The sequence below is a fragment of the Patiria miniata genome, unplaced genomic scaffold (genome assembly GCF_015706575.1).
Source record: "Patiria miniata isolate m_02_andy unplaced genomic scaffold, ASM1570657v1 HiC_scaffold_29, whole genome shotgun sequence".
Taxonomy (NCBI): Eukaryota; Metazoa; Echinodermata; class Asteroidea; order Valvatida; family Asterinidae; genus Patiria; species Patiria miniata.
Genome location: NW_024037068.1, coordinates 10,089,599 through 10,103,338, shown reverse-complemented (window position 1 = coordinate 10,103,338; position 13,740 = coordinate 10,089,599). Strand labels below are relative to the sequence as shown.

The window sequence follows — 13,740 nt, the reverse complement described above, 5'->3', positions numbered from 1 at the left end:
TCATGAAAAGATGCAAACACTCTTGTCTGGCATAGTGTAAAATGTTAATTGTATTCGTCGCAAAGAACTGTAATTGCAGTATCCTATTAAAACAATGTCATTAACCCTATTAACCTCCCAAAATCCTCCAAAAATCGAAGGATTGAAGCTGAATGGCAAAAATGTGTGGCTGATTTTGGAGGATGCATTGTGTCAAGATCTAAGGTTTGTACCTTGTGTTTATTTTGCTTTGCCATGCACAAATTTAAGCCTAGATTATACTGGAAATCCTCCGCACTGCTCCAGGATATCAGTGGCACTGCCTCGACGTATTAACAGTGACTGCTGGAGGATTCTGAAGGATTGAGGCAGTGGCCACCCCTCCAGTGCATACATGTACATCCAAGAAATTACGGATGATTTTGGAGGATTGAGGCGGAATCCAATTTTTACATGGAGGCAGTTGGAGGATGCATCTTGAGAAAAATCTTGAGATGCATCTCGAGAAAAAAAAAATCAAATTTGTTGAAGACCAAGGGGAAACCAACTTCACTACAGTATGTGGCTCATATTTGCAAGATTTGTAAAAAGGCCTATTAATCAAAACATTTTGATTGGTTGGGTTCATTATTTTGTCATGCAAAAACAAGCCCCCAGCAAAAATGTCATAAGATGTACATTGTTTGTGATCGGTTCTCAGTTGATTTTTGACTTGCAAATTTTTTTTTTGCTGAGGCGTCTAACGGACGACAAAAAAATGGCCTGAATTTTGGCAATCATTAAGACAGCCCCTTGTAACGAGTATACACACGGTTCAAGTGGAGACAAGCCAATCAACACTCACCTTTGCTCTTTTCGCTTTCCCGTAATATATGACATTCCTCAATTGAGCCGTACGCTGAAAACATCACCCGGATGTCGTTCTCTGTGGCATTCTTGGATACCATGCCAACAAACAGCTTTCTGTCTTCGACTGTGGACAAGGCAAAATTGACTTTAAAAAGTCAATTTTTATGCTGAAATTAGTTTTTTTTTTTCCCTTTTTTTGGTTTTGTTTCATCTCGCGATGAGAATTAGAAGATACGTACCTGTAATTGAAACACTTTGCCCTTCACCGACACAACTATGTGGAGTGTAAACCTAATATTGAAATTCATGTGTCGCCAATGCTAAACTCCATCAGATGTGATGGACTAAACATTGCAATCAATTAAAGGCCAGCTGTCTACAAAGAAAAATTCACACTTTGATCACATTCTTTTTTATTTCCACCAATATACTCAGTTGTTTTTCCTCTCCAAAAATCTCTGCTAGCCACTATCCAAAACGGAAGAGGCATGAACATCTTTTGACTTTCAAATTTAAAGATTGTAGATTATTGGGCAGCGGAAGAGGAATTGCTAATAAGGGTCACAGATGGGAGAGATGCGTGTGTAACGGCTTGGAAATTGGATAGGATCCATCTGAAGAGGAGACAAGGTGAAAAACAACGTCTTAGAGCCTGGCTTACCGTTTCTAGATTCGCTATCGGCAGGCCTCATTTGAATAGCATTCTTCATCTGGGGGATGAAAAAAAAAAAGAAGGAAAGAGATGAAGGTAAATTGTTGACGTTTTCCAGATATTCCTCCTAAAATCCACATTTATTACAAATGATAGATGGGACTGCTCAACTGAATGTAAACTTGTAAAGTATTGTCAGATTCATTCAAACCTCCTGTATCTCAACAAAAAAATATCATGTAGTCCACTGGTCATTAGTTTACTGAATTTTTAAATTTTTTGTTTTAACTTGAGTTTTACAATGTGTACACATTTGTTTTTCTTTGATTTATGTACATGTACACGTTTGTTTTAATTTGTGTCCATGTTTATTGTCTTGGGCACATCAATCATAGGTTTCAGCCTTTCGTATACCAATTTCATTTCATAAAACATATATATAGCTTGGGTATCTGAATGATTTAACCCTAACCAACCCAACCAATCAAAATCCAACTGCGTGTTTTGACTGATTCTGTTGGAGTGAGGACTGCACTAGTAAACTGATTATACTTTACATGTTGGGGTCAGACATACCGTACCACCCACAATCAGAGTCCAACAGTTTGGGTGTTGAGTTATCAAATGGTGTGGGATTTTGCAAGAGTGAGGAAGGTTTCTAGTAAATCACCCAAGGGGGTAACAAATTTTCCCTTCATCAAGGGCACGTCTAGATTAAAGACTGTTAGACAATCAAGTTCTTTGTAAGGAGGCACTGGTGAGACTTTGCTGCCTCGGAAAATTGAGGGGCTGAATTTTGCACCTTCTCAAAATAAATCCTAGCTAACTGTATGATTGTTTTGTCATTGTGGAATCTGTCAGCTGTACAAACACAGGGGCCACTCAAAGGAGGTTTCAACAACAAGAATAAAACAAACGCATTTAAAGCATGTCGGTTCACTTGAGCTGTGATCAATTATAAGAAGGGGAAAAGCAAAAGTCTGGCAAGGGACTGAGGTGATTGCAAGGAATCAGAACAACAACATAAAGTTGGTTACCGGTAATTCTTTACTAATCCAATAACTGTACATACTATGTACATGTACAATGTATGTACATTGTTCAAGTAAGTGTCACATCGTCGCAACCACACTGTGCTCAAAATTGCAAGAAAGCACTTCTCCAGATGGTGATCTCTTAAGCTGTCTTCAGCTTCAACTCCGTTTCAAATTGAAAGAAGTAGGCCCTTCTTCTTCCACAATTATTGACTGAGCCTTCTCCTGACAGCCTCCCTATTAAACACACACTTGCATTTCTTGTGCACAAAGTCGGCGCAGATACATGTGCGAGGCTGATTTACAGTGTTTATTTGGCGAGATCGTGCGTACAAATGAAACACTGCGCGACTTCTCCCGAAATGAAGCCGATGGACAGAGACTGTCGTTAAAACAAGGGGAAGATTCTAAAAAAAAACCCACCAGGATACAAGGAGCGTAGGGACATGGATGATGTTGACTGAGATTTTAAGTACGCGCGTACAGTATGCCAGATAACGTGATCAGATTGACACTGATGAATAAAGATGGCGAGGAAAGGGAGTCCATCCGAGAGGACTGACAGACTGACAGCTAGCCTGACAAACCAACAGATGCAACCCTTGACACGTGCTGCTCTCCTGTTCTTGCTCTCTGTAGCAAATCAAATGAAAGCAGACCCTGCCTGAAGAGGGGAACCTTGGGGGATGAAACCAGACACCGACTTATTGACCATAAACCGGGCAATGATTGCACCTTGTCAACAATCTGACAACGTAGAATAAATAACTGGAGAGGATAAAGACGTGTACCCTCGCTCGCTCAGGGAACACGGAACGGCAAAATCACCTCGGGCCATGAAGGAGAGGAAAAGGGACACGGGGCCAACAGGAAACCATCTCTATTTGAACTTTCGACAATCGCAGATTTGTATATACATACGTGTATTTGATCAAATCTGACAGATTTGCATTGACACACAAGGTCAATTCACATACATAATTGCGGAGGCTGGACACCGATCAATTCGATTGTGTCTTCTTCAGGTTAAGTATCCACAGGAAGCAAAAGTACCAATATGTAGGGGTACATGTACATGTCAGGAACTGATGGGAATTATTATCCTTCAACTCGACAGGTGCAAATATGAGACCAATTCGTACTCATGAATGTATCTGAATCTACGGATGCACATGTAAGACATGTAAGAGGAGCAAATCCATGTAGCAAGGCAAATTTAAATTTGTTTTACAATAATTTTCAATATAATTGAGGCCATTTTATATATTTAGTAAGGGGATAACAAGTGTGATGGAACAGTTATGAACATGTGGGTTTAAACTACCTGTACATGTACATGTACAGACATGACAGGTAGTTAAGGGCCTAGCTGTCAATGATGGCCTGAGCTGAAAGCAAGTACTACTATCGGCGACCAGGCTGTTAAACAGTTTTAAAGATCACATTTACCTTTTTCCCTCCAAAACCTTTTCTGTCAAAACCATACAAAATTTCAGAGAGTTGACAAAGTTCCAAAAATTTGGTTTTGCTGCTAAAACAGTTTTAAAGATCACATTTAAGTTTTTCCCTCCCAAACCTTTTCCGTCAAAACCATAAACAAATTCAGAGAGTTGACAAAGTTCCAAAAATTTTGTTCTGCCATTTTACTTTTTGACTGTTTCTTTTTTCTTGACCATTACACGAACATGTAATGTTCAGCAGAGTAACGTACTGTACATTTGATGCACTGGTACTTAACAAGTTATAACCGGTTGTACATGTACATGTAGAATGTCAGTCAACTAAATTTGTACACCCTCATTGGCAAACTGTTCCCCAGCTCCAACTGAGATGCCATTTGTATCATCGTCAGGTATAGGAAAATAAAATTAAAAAAAAACCCACCATGTTCTACATCACAACGAGCAAATTTTGAATAGAGATGTACATGTAAATGTACATACATGTACATGTACGTACATGTTCACAGTACATGTATTTGTTAAAAATTAATGCACTTTTCACACGTACACGTATACGGTACATGTACGTACATGCACATAAAGCACCACTTGCTGTTAAAACGTATGCAGTTTGCACAGATTTGGTCGTGAGCCAAGGCTTTTCACTGAAGTATCAAATCATATTTTGAAGGTCAGAAATTTTCAAAAAATTCGCTCATCCGTGTTATTACAGCAAGTACTTGTACGAGTACACATGTACAGTACAAGTGCAAACAATGACTGGAATTTAAGTACAAACTTGTACACGTATACGCGGACATTGGGTATAGTACACTCTATCTGAATTGATACAGAAAGTGTGAAAACTATTGATACTTTCAGGAACTAAACACAATTTTTAAATGTCATGATGTCATGAAAAGTGTTTGTATATATTACAGTACACATGTACATGATGGAAAAGTAAGAAATAAACAAATTTACATAATGTACATGTACATCTACAAAATATGTACTGGTTATTCAACATTTTTGTCCTTGGAAAATTTTGCTTCTGATATCCAGAGATCTGCATGAAATGCATTCAATCAATCAACATTTCTTATAGATGCAGGGTGCACTTGCCACTTACATACAAAGTGGAATGTGATTAAGAGAGCCACAGTACAGCCACCAAGTTTGTAGAATTTTGATGTTTCAGTCTTCAGATGCATTGAACCGCCCAGGTAAATTACTTTTTGTAGCTATTCTACCCTGGATGTGTACATGTACATGTAAGGTTACAGTTGGATGGTGTAATGGCATTCTTGCGAAAGAAACCGTGGCCACATTTTGTCCTTAATTCTTCAGATGGAACAACTCTTCAGATTTACAACCCTGCTCAGAGTTCATACATGTGTAAGTCCCAGAAACAGGATTGCTGAGCTTGTTTGCGTGGGTGATCATTTGAGAAATCGGCAGGGAAATCGGCAGGAACAGGCAAGGGGGTGGTAAATTTGTACCCTAAAGTACATGCCCCCTCCCTGCTCCCCAATCAAATATTCATCATTTGGCTACGCGCTGGGGCCAATCAAATTAGAGAATTTGATACTTTTACCGACAGATATTTTCAGCCTAAGTGAAAATAAAAATCGCCTGAACACGATGTAGAAATGTACCTACAGATGAAGGCGAATGCTGGAATTTGGGCAGGTAATGGCATTTTGTCAGAATGGTATTACCATCGCCAATGATGTGGAGGAAGGAGATACTTTGCGAGACTCTGAGGAATAGAGTTTAATTTGCTTAGGAGATAAACACATCACAGGCATCTTGACGCTGGAGACGGTGAAAGGAGGGGGGGGGGGGAATCAGAAACACGCAACGCCAGAAGGGTCTTCCCCCAGGGTCATGAATAAAATATTTCTTTCGGAGGCAAATATCAAAGAAATGCCACCTAAGTAACTCCAGAGTGTCATCTGCTGGTTGATTATGTCAGCCCGAAATGTCAATTAAGGATTGACTGTTTAATTTCATAATTACATTTGACAGACTGTTTGCAACCAAATTGGCTTTTTAATGAAAAAAAAAATTGAAGTTCTTCAAATATAAAAAGGTTATAAAAGTACATTTTTTAAAATCAAATCAAATGACACGCAATGTTCACGTTACAGCATAGTACGTGAACATGTGAAAAGTACAATGATACATGCATGTACCGGTACATGGGACTTTCAAAATGTTTCTGTGTTTTAGAGTTTCCATTACAACTACCATATGTATACATTTGTTATTATAGAGAGTCACTGTGTCCAACTATGTACACACACATGTGCACCCAAACGTGTGTTCACCGTCGATCGTGGACGTCCTATTGTCCCTCTTTAGTTTGTACTCCCATAGGTTTTGTACACGATCCCAATCGCGGACGTATGCTGGGAATCGTGAACGATATTGTTCTCTTTTGTTCTCTGGAATTTTTCGTCCACGGTTTGAATAGATGAACACACCCACGAACACGCACTACACAGTTAAACTAATGCAAGTATGTACAATGTACAGTACATGGGAACATCTATAAAATGTACAAACGCACAGTAGTACGCGTACACATTTTGCACGTGCGTACAAGACATACACGTGTATCTAGATGAAAATACCAGTTGACGCTCATTACGTACGTTTGTAACAACTTTGCAGGATGAAAGGAACAAACTGCAATAAGACTAACTGCTCTGGCTTGAGAGAGATGTTGCTTGCATTGTTGAGTTTTGGGTGATACTGACAGGAAGGAGGGAAAGGGGGCGGCGGGGGGGGGGGGGGGGGGGGAGGTTGAGGTAAAAAGAGGAGGGGATTGGAAACAGAAGCAAAAACAGGAATATTTGAGGGGAAAAAAGGGAACAGAGGAATAACAGGTACACATACAGGTACAGGGGTGGGGCGGGGGGCTACAAAAAGCAGGAGGTTTTGGATTGGAGAAGGCTTCAGGGTTAATGAGATTAGAAGACGGGATTAAAATATGGGATTAAACTTAAAGAACAGGTAACTCATTGGTTTTTTTTCACTCACTACAAAAACCCAATGTGACAGTTATCCATTCAAACACACCACCTCAGCGCAAACATTGCGCATCACATTTGATGCCAACACGTACATGTACGTAACACTCTGAAACAGTCATTTCTGTTGGGGTCTGGTTTCCTGTCTCCGCCACTGCTTTTTTTCATGATTTATCTTTGGTTTAGACCATAAATGAAGTGGTTAAATTACTTACAAGGGGCATCCTGTGGAGATTATGGAGCTTTTTCTGTGCTTCTATGGCCGCCTGGCGTGTGAAGTAAGTCACAAAACAACAGCCTGAAACATAGACAGAAACGACAACAGAAAAAAAATATATATTTAATGACACGGCAATACAGGTACAAGCGTACATCAACAGATTGACAATTATGAACACAATGACATTTCAAAGTGGTAACCAAGACAACCTTATTTTACGGTACCGGTATGGAATTGATCGTACATGTAACTTAAATACAGGTCATGAAAGTGTTTACTTGGATGACATGATGAATCTTAAAAACCAAAAACCAAAAAAAAAACCGCAATCACAGACAGTAATAAACCATAAAATTGGAGGGCTCCGACCATTAAACCAAAAAGTGCGCGCAAAATGGAAAAAAATCCCAGAGAAACCGAGATTAATTTCCGAAGGCAGGCATTTCCTCCCATTTACACTGACACTCCAAAGCTATCAACGCAGAGAAACGACGAAACACTCCATCTGAAGGAGCTGGCCACGGTATGCGCGGCGGCCGAGGGATAATGGCCGGCCACTCTGGCTAATTGAGTCGGTTGCTGGAGCCACCAGCTTAGCGGTTTAACAAGCGCGCACGCAAGGTGCTGCCAAGCGCGTCACTTCAATTGGGGTGGCGTGTTAGGTAAGGAAGGGGGGGGGGGGGGTGTTGGGTGTTTGAGAGCTAGGAGTAGCATACAGATGCCAGGGCCATCTGGCTTGGTTAGATACATTCACAAGCACGAGATCCAGGGAAGGTTTTACCAGAGTAATATAGTTTTTGAGTTGAACAACGAGGGTGAAGTTAGGGTTGGACATCACACATGTGCCAACTGCTCAGAAAAAAAAAAATGAAAACAATTTGAAAAAAACTCAGGTGACACTTCAAAACTGATTGTACTACATGTACATGTATTTCATTTCGTCCTTTTGAAAACTTATTCTTTGTACAAAAAGTACTTTTTTGTGTTGAAATTTCAACACAGTGGAGTCAGTGGAAAATGTCAACAAACATTATGAGAGCCACAAAAATTTGTTTGATATAATGGTACATGTACTTGTAGGTTTTCAAACACAGGGGATTGAGACAGGATGTTTGCTCTAGTTAAGTACACAAAATGTAATAAAGCAAAGTTTTAATACTGTTGTCAGTAGTAAACGTAAATATGCAGTCCGTCCACATCCTGCATTCAACTAGGCCAAGAGTAAAAAAACAATCCAATTAATTTATACTACTGGAGTATCACTTCCTGAATTTCAAAGAAAAAATAAACCTAAAAAGAAAAACCCAGTAATTTGTACACACACCTCAGGCTCAACGTAATTTGCCCGTGTGCATACAGGCAGGATGGTGTATGCATGGCAATACGTGTACATAAATGGCTTTACGATAGAGGACAGACACGCAAAGGGAGAACAAACGATCCTTTCAGTCCTCGAGCGTTGGGTCTTATGTTGAAAACCATCCTTGATCGTACATTTATGTGCTTAGTCTACGGAAGAGTGTTATATTACAGGGACAAAGGGAAACACAAAGCATTGTCCTCGGGTGTATAGAATTCACAACTGTCTGTACATGCACATGTAATTGTATGTATATTTCATGTATAATGTTTTGCCTTTGAAGAAGGTCTTGCCAAGTCTGACATATCAGACCGCTTTAATTTTTGATATTATTTCAGGTCAATCCAGTCAGTGAGCAGTTTGCAGCAGTTTAATTCATTTTATGTATAATACAGGCATGCAACTGAGAATTTCGAATAAAAGAGGAAATTCGAAACCACACAAGACTTTGTACTGTATTTTTCAATTTGTAATGGCTTTCATGAGAAGTAAAAAAACGAGGAAATCAGCAGATCCGAGGAAAAGTTGCATGCCTGATAATACTGGACAGATTTAAAGCCATTTATTTTCTTATCCCTGAGTCTTATTGTGCCCATTCTCATGACCAAAATCAAAATGTATGAGGCACCTGTATCACCTGAGGACCTACACAAACACACACGGTCAATGGCTGGATGTGAACTTCCAACTACCGGCATACAAACAGTCTGCGCATACTGCATTTAGCTAGACAAAAACATTGCAGGCTCAATGTATTTAAATTTGTACCTGAGCGTGTGCGTGTTTATTCACCTTGCGATTATGTGTCAGCGGTGAGTCCTGGTAATACAGCTAACGACTTGCCGCGGAGAGTACATCGACTCCGGCCTTCCCACTTGCCGGGCATGTTTGAATGTACATGAGCGGTGTGCCCAACGAATCAATCAGTGTTAATAATACAACTTAATGCGCAGAATTGACACGTCGAAATGTTGACATCCGCATTAGCCGAGGCGCAGCTATACAGGGAGGGTACAGAGTAAGCAATTTTGCGACAGCAAATTAAAGACAAGTACTTGCTAAATGTCCTGTGCACAATTTACACATTTTTACAGCTTGCCTACTTTACGGAGTTTGTAATAATGATGAAAATACATTTTCCAGCCAACGACATGGGTGTGTGTACTTTCTTCCTCCGTTCCTCCGTCAGAAAATAAATTTCTTTTGTACAGGCATGCAACTGGGAAATCACCAAAAAAGAGGAAATTAACATTTTTCCCAGACTTTGTACAGTGTTTTTCTGTTTTCAATGGCACATACATGTATGGGAAGTCAAAAAAGAGGAAATCAGCTGATCCGAGGAAAAGTTGCATGCCTGTTTGTATCTACATCATGTAAATAAATACCAAGCAAGGAAATGGAAATGGCGAAAACAGTTTTGTTGAACAATTTAGAGCGGCCGAGCACTGAAACTCACTCATTTATTTCTATATATATGCACTGAAGTCTCATACATTCCACATAATCTCCAATTTCGTATACATGTACATGTAACTACATGTACCGAAACTGCGAATATATATGCGACCGGCTCCACAAAAAAGGGTATTAAGTCGCGCTGAGCATTATTGTGTAATGGCCCGCTCAACGTTGAGATGGTGAAAATTTCGTCAAAATGTGATTTTCATTTTTTGTCATGAATGACATCTTTATACCTAAGGTGTTTGGGTTCATTCACACAAATGTTGATTTTGATGAACACATTGGAAAAAACAAACGTTTTGTGTGCATCGTTCTGTTCTACAACAAAGCCAGCTATTTCAAAGCCTGTTTTCTCAGTTGTGTTATTTGAACTCCACGGAAGTAATTAATATGCAAATACGTCATATCTCCAGAACAGGAGGGGCTATTGAGCTCTATTATATACCAAATGAAAGCTTACGTTGTGGGCTTTCCAACCATGTATATAACTCAATTTCATATTTTTGCGACATAATACCCTTTTTTGTGGAGCCGGTCACATATTTGCTCACAGAAAGCTTTTAATTTATTGAAAACTTGTTCTCTTTAAGTTGAAGTCTAACAGATGTACATGTTTGACTGAGAGATTACAGAGCCATTTTAAAACACTTGGCCTTGTTCCATAGTTCTGTCAGAGAAAAGAAATATAAAGAGCCGACCAAAAACCGCAAAAAGCATTGTGGAAGTTATGGCTTCGGTTTCTGGTATGCGCGCGCGTCGCCGTAGCCATGCGCGTCGGCAAAATGAAAAAGTTTTTTTTTTCAATGAAAGATGATGTCTCAAAACCACCACTCACTGGTTTGACTGGAATCCTGCTGCTGCACAGTTTTAACGTGTTTTTAGATGGGGTTATGATCGAGAATAGGTTTATGTGGCCTCTCTGGACTCCCATATATTTGCACTACGTTTAGTCGGGCACCATTTGCAGTCATCAGTCGACATTTGAAGCCAAAAAAACAGGTAAAAAAAAAAAAAAAGCCACGTCGCCGCATCACTTTTTGGGCAAGCTCCATACCAGAAACCGGAGACTTTTTGGGGGGGGCTTAAAGGCAGGGCGACTGTAATGGTACCAGTATCTGTCCAGCATTTCTGCTGGTGCTTGGAGGCCATGAAAAAAAAACTTTTTTTTATAGAGGAAACGTGGGTGCATCCATGTATACCGATCCAGGGTGCACTCCCTTGCTTCATGCCCCTTTATCTTTTTTTACATGTAGGGTGATTTTTTTTGGGAGTGTGGAAAAGCCAGGTTCGCATGCTCAAACTGAGAAGAAAGATACCGGTACTATGCGAAATGTGCTGTTATGTAGTGAAAGGCACTGGTGCGCAACAAAAGGCATTATGTAAGTGCTCAATTGAGTGTACCAGTACATGTGTACATGTACATGTCGTTCGATAGTGAAAAGAAATGTCACATAAATCTTTGAAGATTATGGAAAAGAAATGTCAGAGTGATGCCAAGTCCGCATAAATATACATTGGCCCCAGGAAACACGCCAAAAAAACACAATCACTATTTCCAGCGAGTCCCTTCTGTCGTTGCCTTTGAAAACAACATTTTGGAACGCGCATCCCCCAGCAGATTTCATCCGCATATGGCACTCGTGCACGATCGGTTTGGGCCGTACAACCTGCCGTAAGCAGTGACTTATTTCATGGGTGGAGCTGTTAGCTGTACGTAACGCTAGGGAAGCACAACGCCCAGAGACACAAAGGGATTTAAGCTTCTGAAGAATAACACCACAAGTCAGCTGGGAGTAACAGTCAATTCAGATGCATTGTGAGCATCGGTTTGATCATCCTCCATAACATGTCTTCACGCTGAATACGCAAACATGCGTTGCCATTAATGTCGGCGGGAGTTAAGGGGGGGGGGAGGGCCGATCTAGATGGGTGCAATGACCATCGTGATGAAGTACCCTTGGGCTTGTCGTCAGCATTCCAAGACTTTCACTCAAGAGAGCGAAAAAAGAAAACAAGAAAGAAAAAAAACATCCCAAAGCCAGTTCTTCGCACTCCCACTCTACTTACAGATCATAAAAGAGCAAGTAATTTGAGCCCTGTCACGTGTATAGACAGTTCCCAGCAGACGCAGATTTTTTTGTTCAAAAAGGGCAACGTACATGGATACAATGTACACATACATGTACATGTACCGGTACATTGCACGTACTTAGATGTCCACTGTTCGCAAAGACGATTCTTCAGGGCACCTCCCTGTTTATAGCCGGAGTGCTGCCCAGGGAATCACTGAAATGCAGTGAGAAATACATAACCAAAGGCCAAACAAATGTTTAAAACGAAAGCAAAGAACGTCAAGAACTTGGTGACAATTAACATGAATGTAAAATGTACATATACACATACATAATGTACATGTATACTACGGTAGGTGGCACAATTGGGGAATTTATTCAGTCCAGCAGTAAACAAACTTTAGAAACTACACGGATTGAACTCAACTGCAACAAAACAAATGAAATGTCAAATTCATTTAGTTAACTTGCGTTCAAAAATGGGGGGGGGGGGGACGACAAAAAAGGACAAAATAAGGTGAACAGACGGTCCCCGAGAGAAATTGAAGTTGAGCAATACTGTAGGAATGTTATAAAAGCCAAACAAGTTACAAGTACACATGTACAGGTACATATATGTGCATTGAACTGGCACTGTATTTAATTTTAATAACCCCTTGTGTCTTCCCCAATAGGCTGAAGGCAGGTAAGAAATTGCCGCGCTCGCCAAGCATTCACCTTCCAAAGTGAAAAACCCCACGTCCCTGCTGGATACAGCAGAGTAAATTAACCAGAGTGATGTCGATGCCAATCAAACCCTCCGCACGCACGCTGATATCCTCTGGAGCAAGCTAACAAACACACACGCACACAGAGAGAGAGAGACCCAGGACATCGACAGGGGCATTCCTATCTTTGTCTCTCTCTCTCTCTCTCTCTTTCTTTGGCTGCAGGAAGGAATCCAATTGAGATGAGGAGAGGGAAAGGGGGGGGGGGAGGCAGAGGAAGATGACAGGACAAGATAAGGAAGACTGCTCATGCCTCTCGGATGAGTCTGGATGCTACGACCCTAGACATACATGGATGTACATATCATAAATGTAGGCAGAGTTACCTACATGTAGGCAAACATAATGAAAAAAAAACCCAGCGTTTAAAAAGCATTTTGAGCCCTTACTATCCAAAGTTTGTTTTTTGAACTGGTTCTGATTGAGATACTGATAAGCCTGGAGACAAACAATTTAAGATATCATGAAGGGGCAAAACAGAACATAAACCTTACTATACAATCTACATGTACATGTACAAGCACAGTCACTCACTTTCGGTGTCATTTTAGTTTTTACACATGTATACACACACGTTTGTTTTACATACTCTACCGTGGACATTCCTTTGTTTTCGTGTAGTTAAGAAAACTTGGTACAAAAAATAACTTTACTTAAACTGTGAAAACTCTTTCAACCCCAAATTTTTTTTTTTTTAATTTCCTTGAATGTTTCTTTCATTCTACGATGGATAACTGTAACCCGAAAATGCCTCTAAACCTGTTTTCCAGAGAGGGTGAAACGTAATGTGGACACGGCTTAGTCCACATAACGTCAACGCAACCTGCATTATGTGGACATCTTTTGTTCACATGTCCACATAGGGA

General features: G+C 40.3%; 1 protein-coding gene across 27 annotated transcripts in view; it reads right to left on the bottom strand.

Moving 5' to 3' along the window:
• The window catches only part of LOC119735706 (CUGBP Elav-like family member 2), a 108,700-nt gene that overhangs the window by 52,088 nt on the left and 42,872 nt on the right, over positions 1-13,740 (bottom strand). For 26 of the 27 annotated variants that reach the window (XM_038209565.1, XM_038209561.1, XM_038209575.1 and 23 more), the window contains 3 exons: positions 7,210-7,292; positions 1,490-1,538; positions 824-973 (listed from right to left, as the gene is read on the bottom strand). In XM_038209565.1, the coding sequence (XP_038065493.1) occupies positions 824-973; positions 1,490-1,538; positions 7,210-7,292 (282 nt within the window). The remainder of the gene's footprint in view (positions 1-823; positions 974-1,489; positions 1,539-7,209; positions 7,293-13,740) is intronic. The other variant, XM_038209566.1, reaches the window with a different exon arrangement.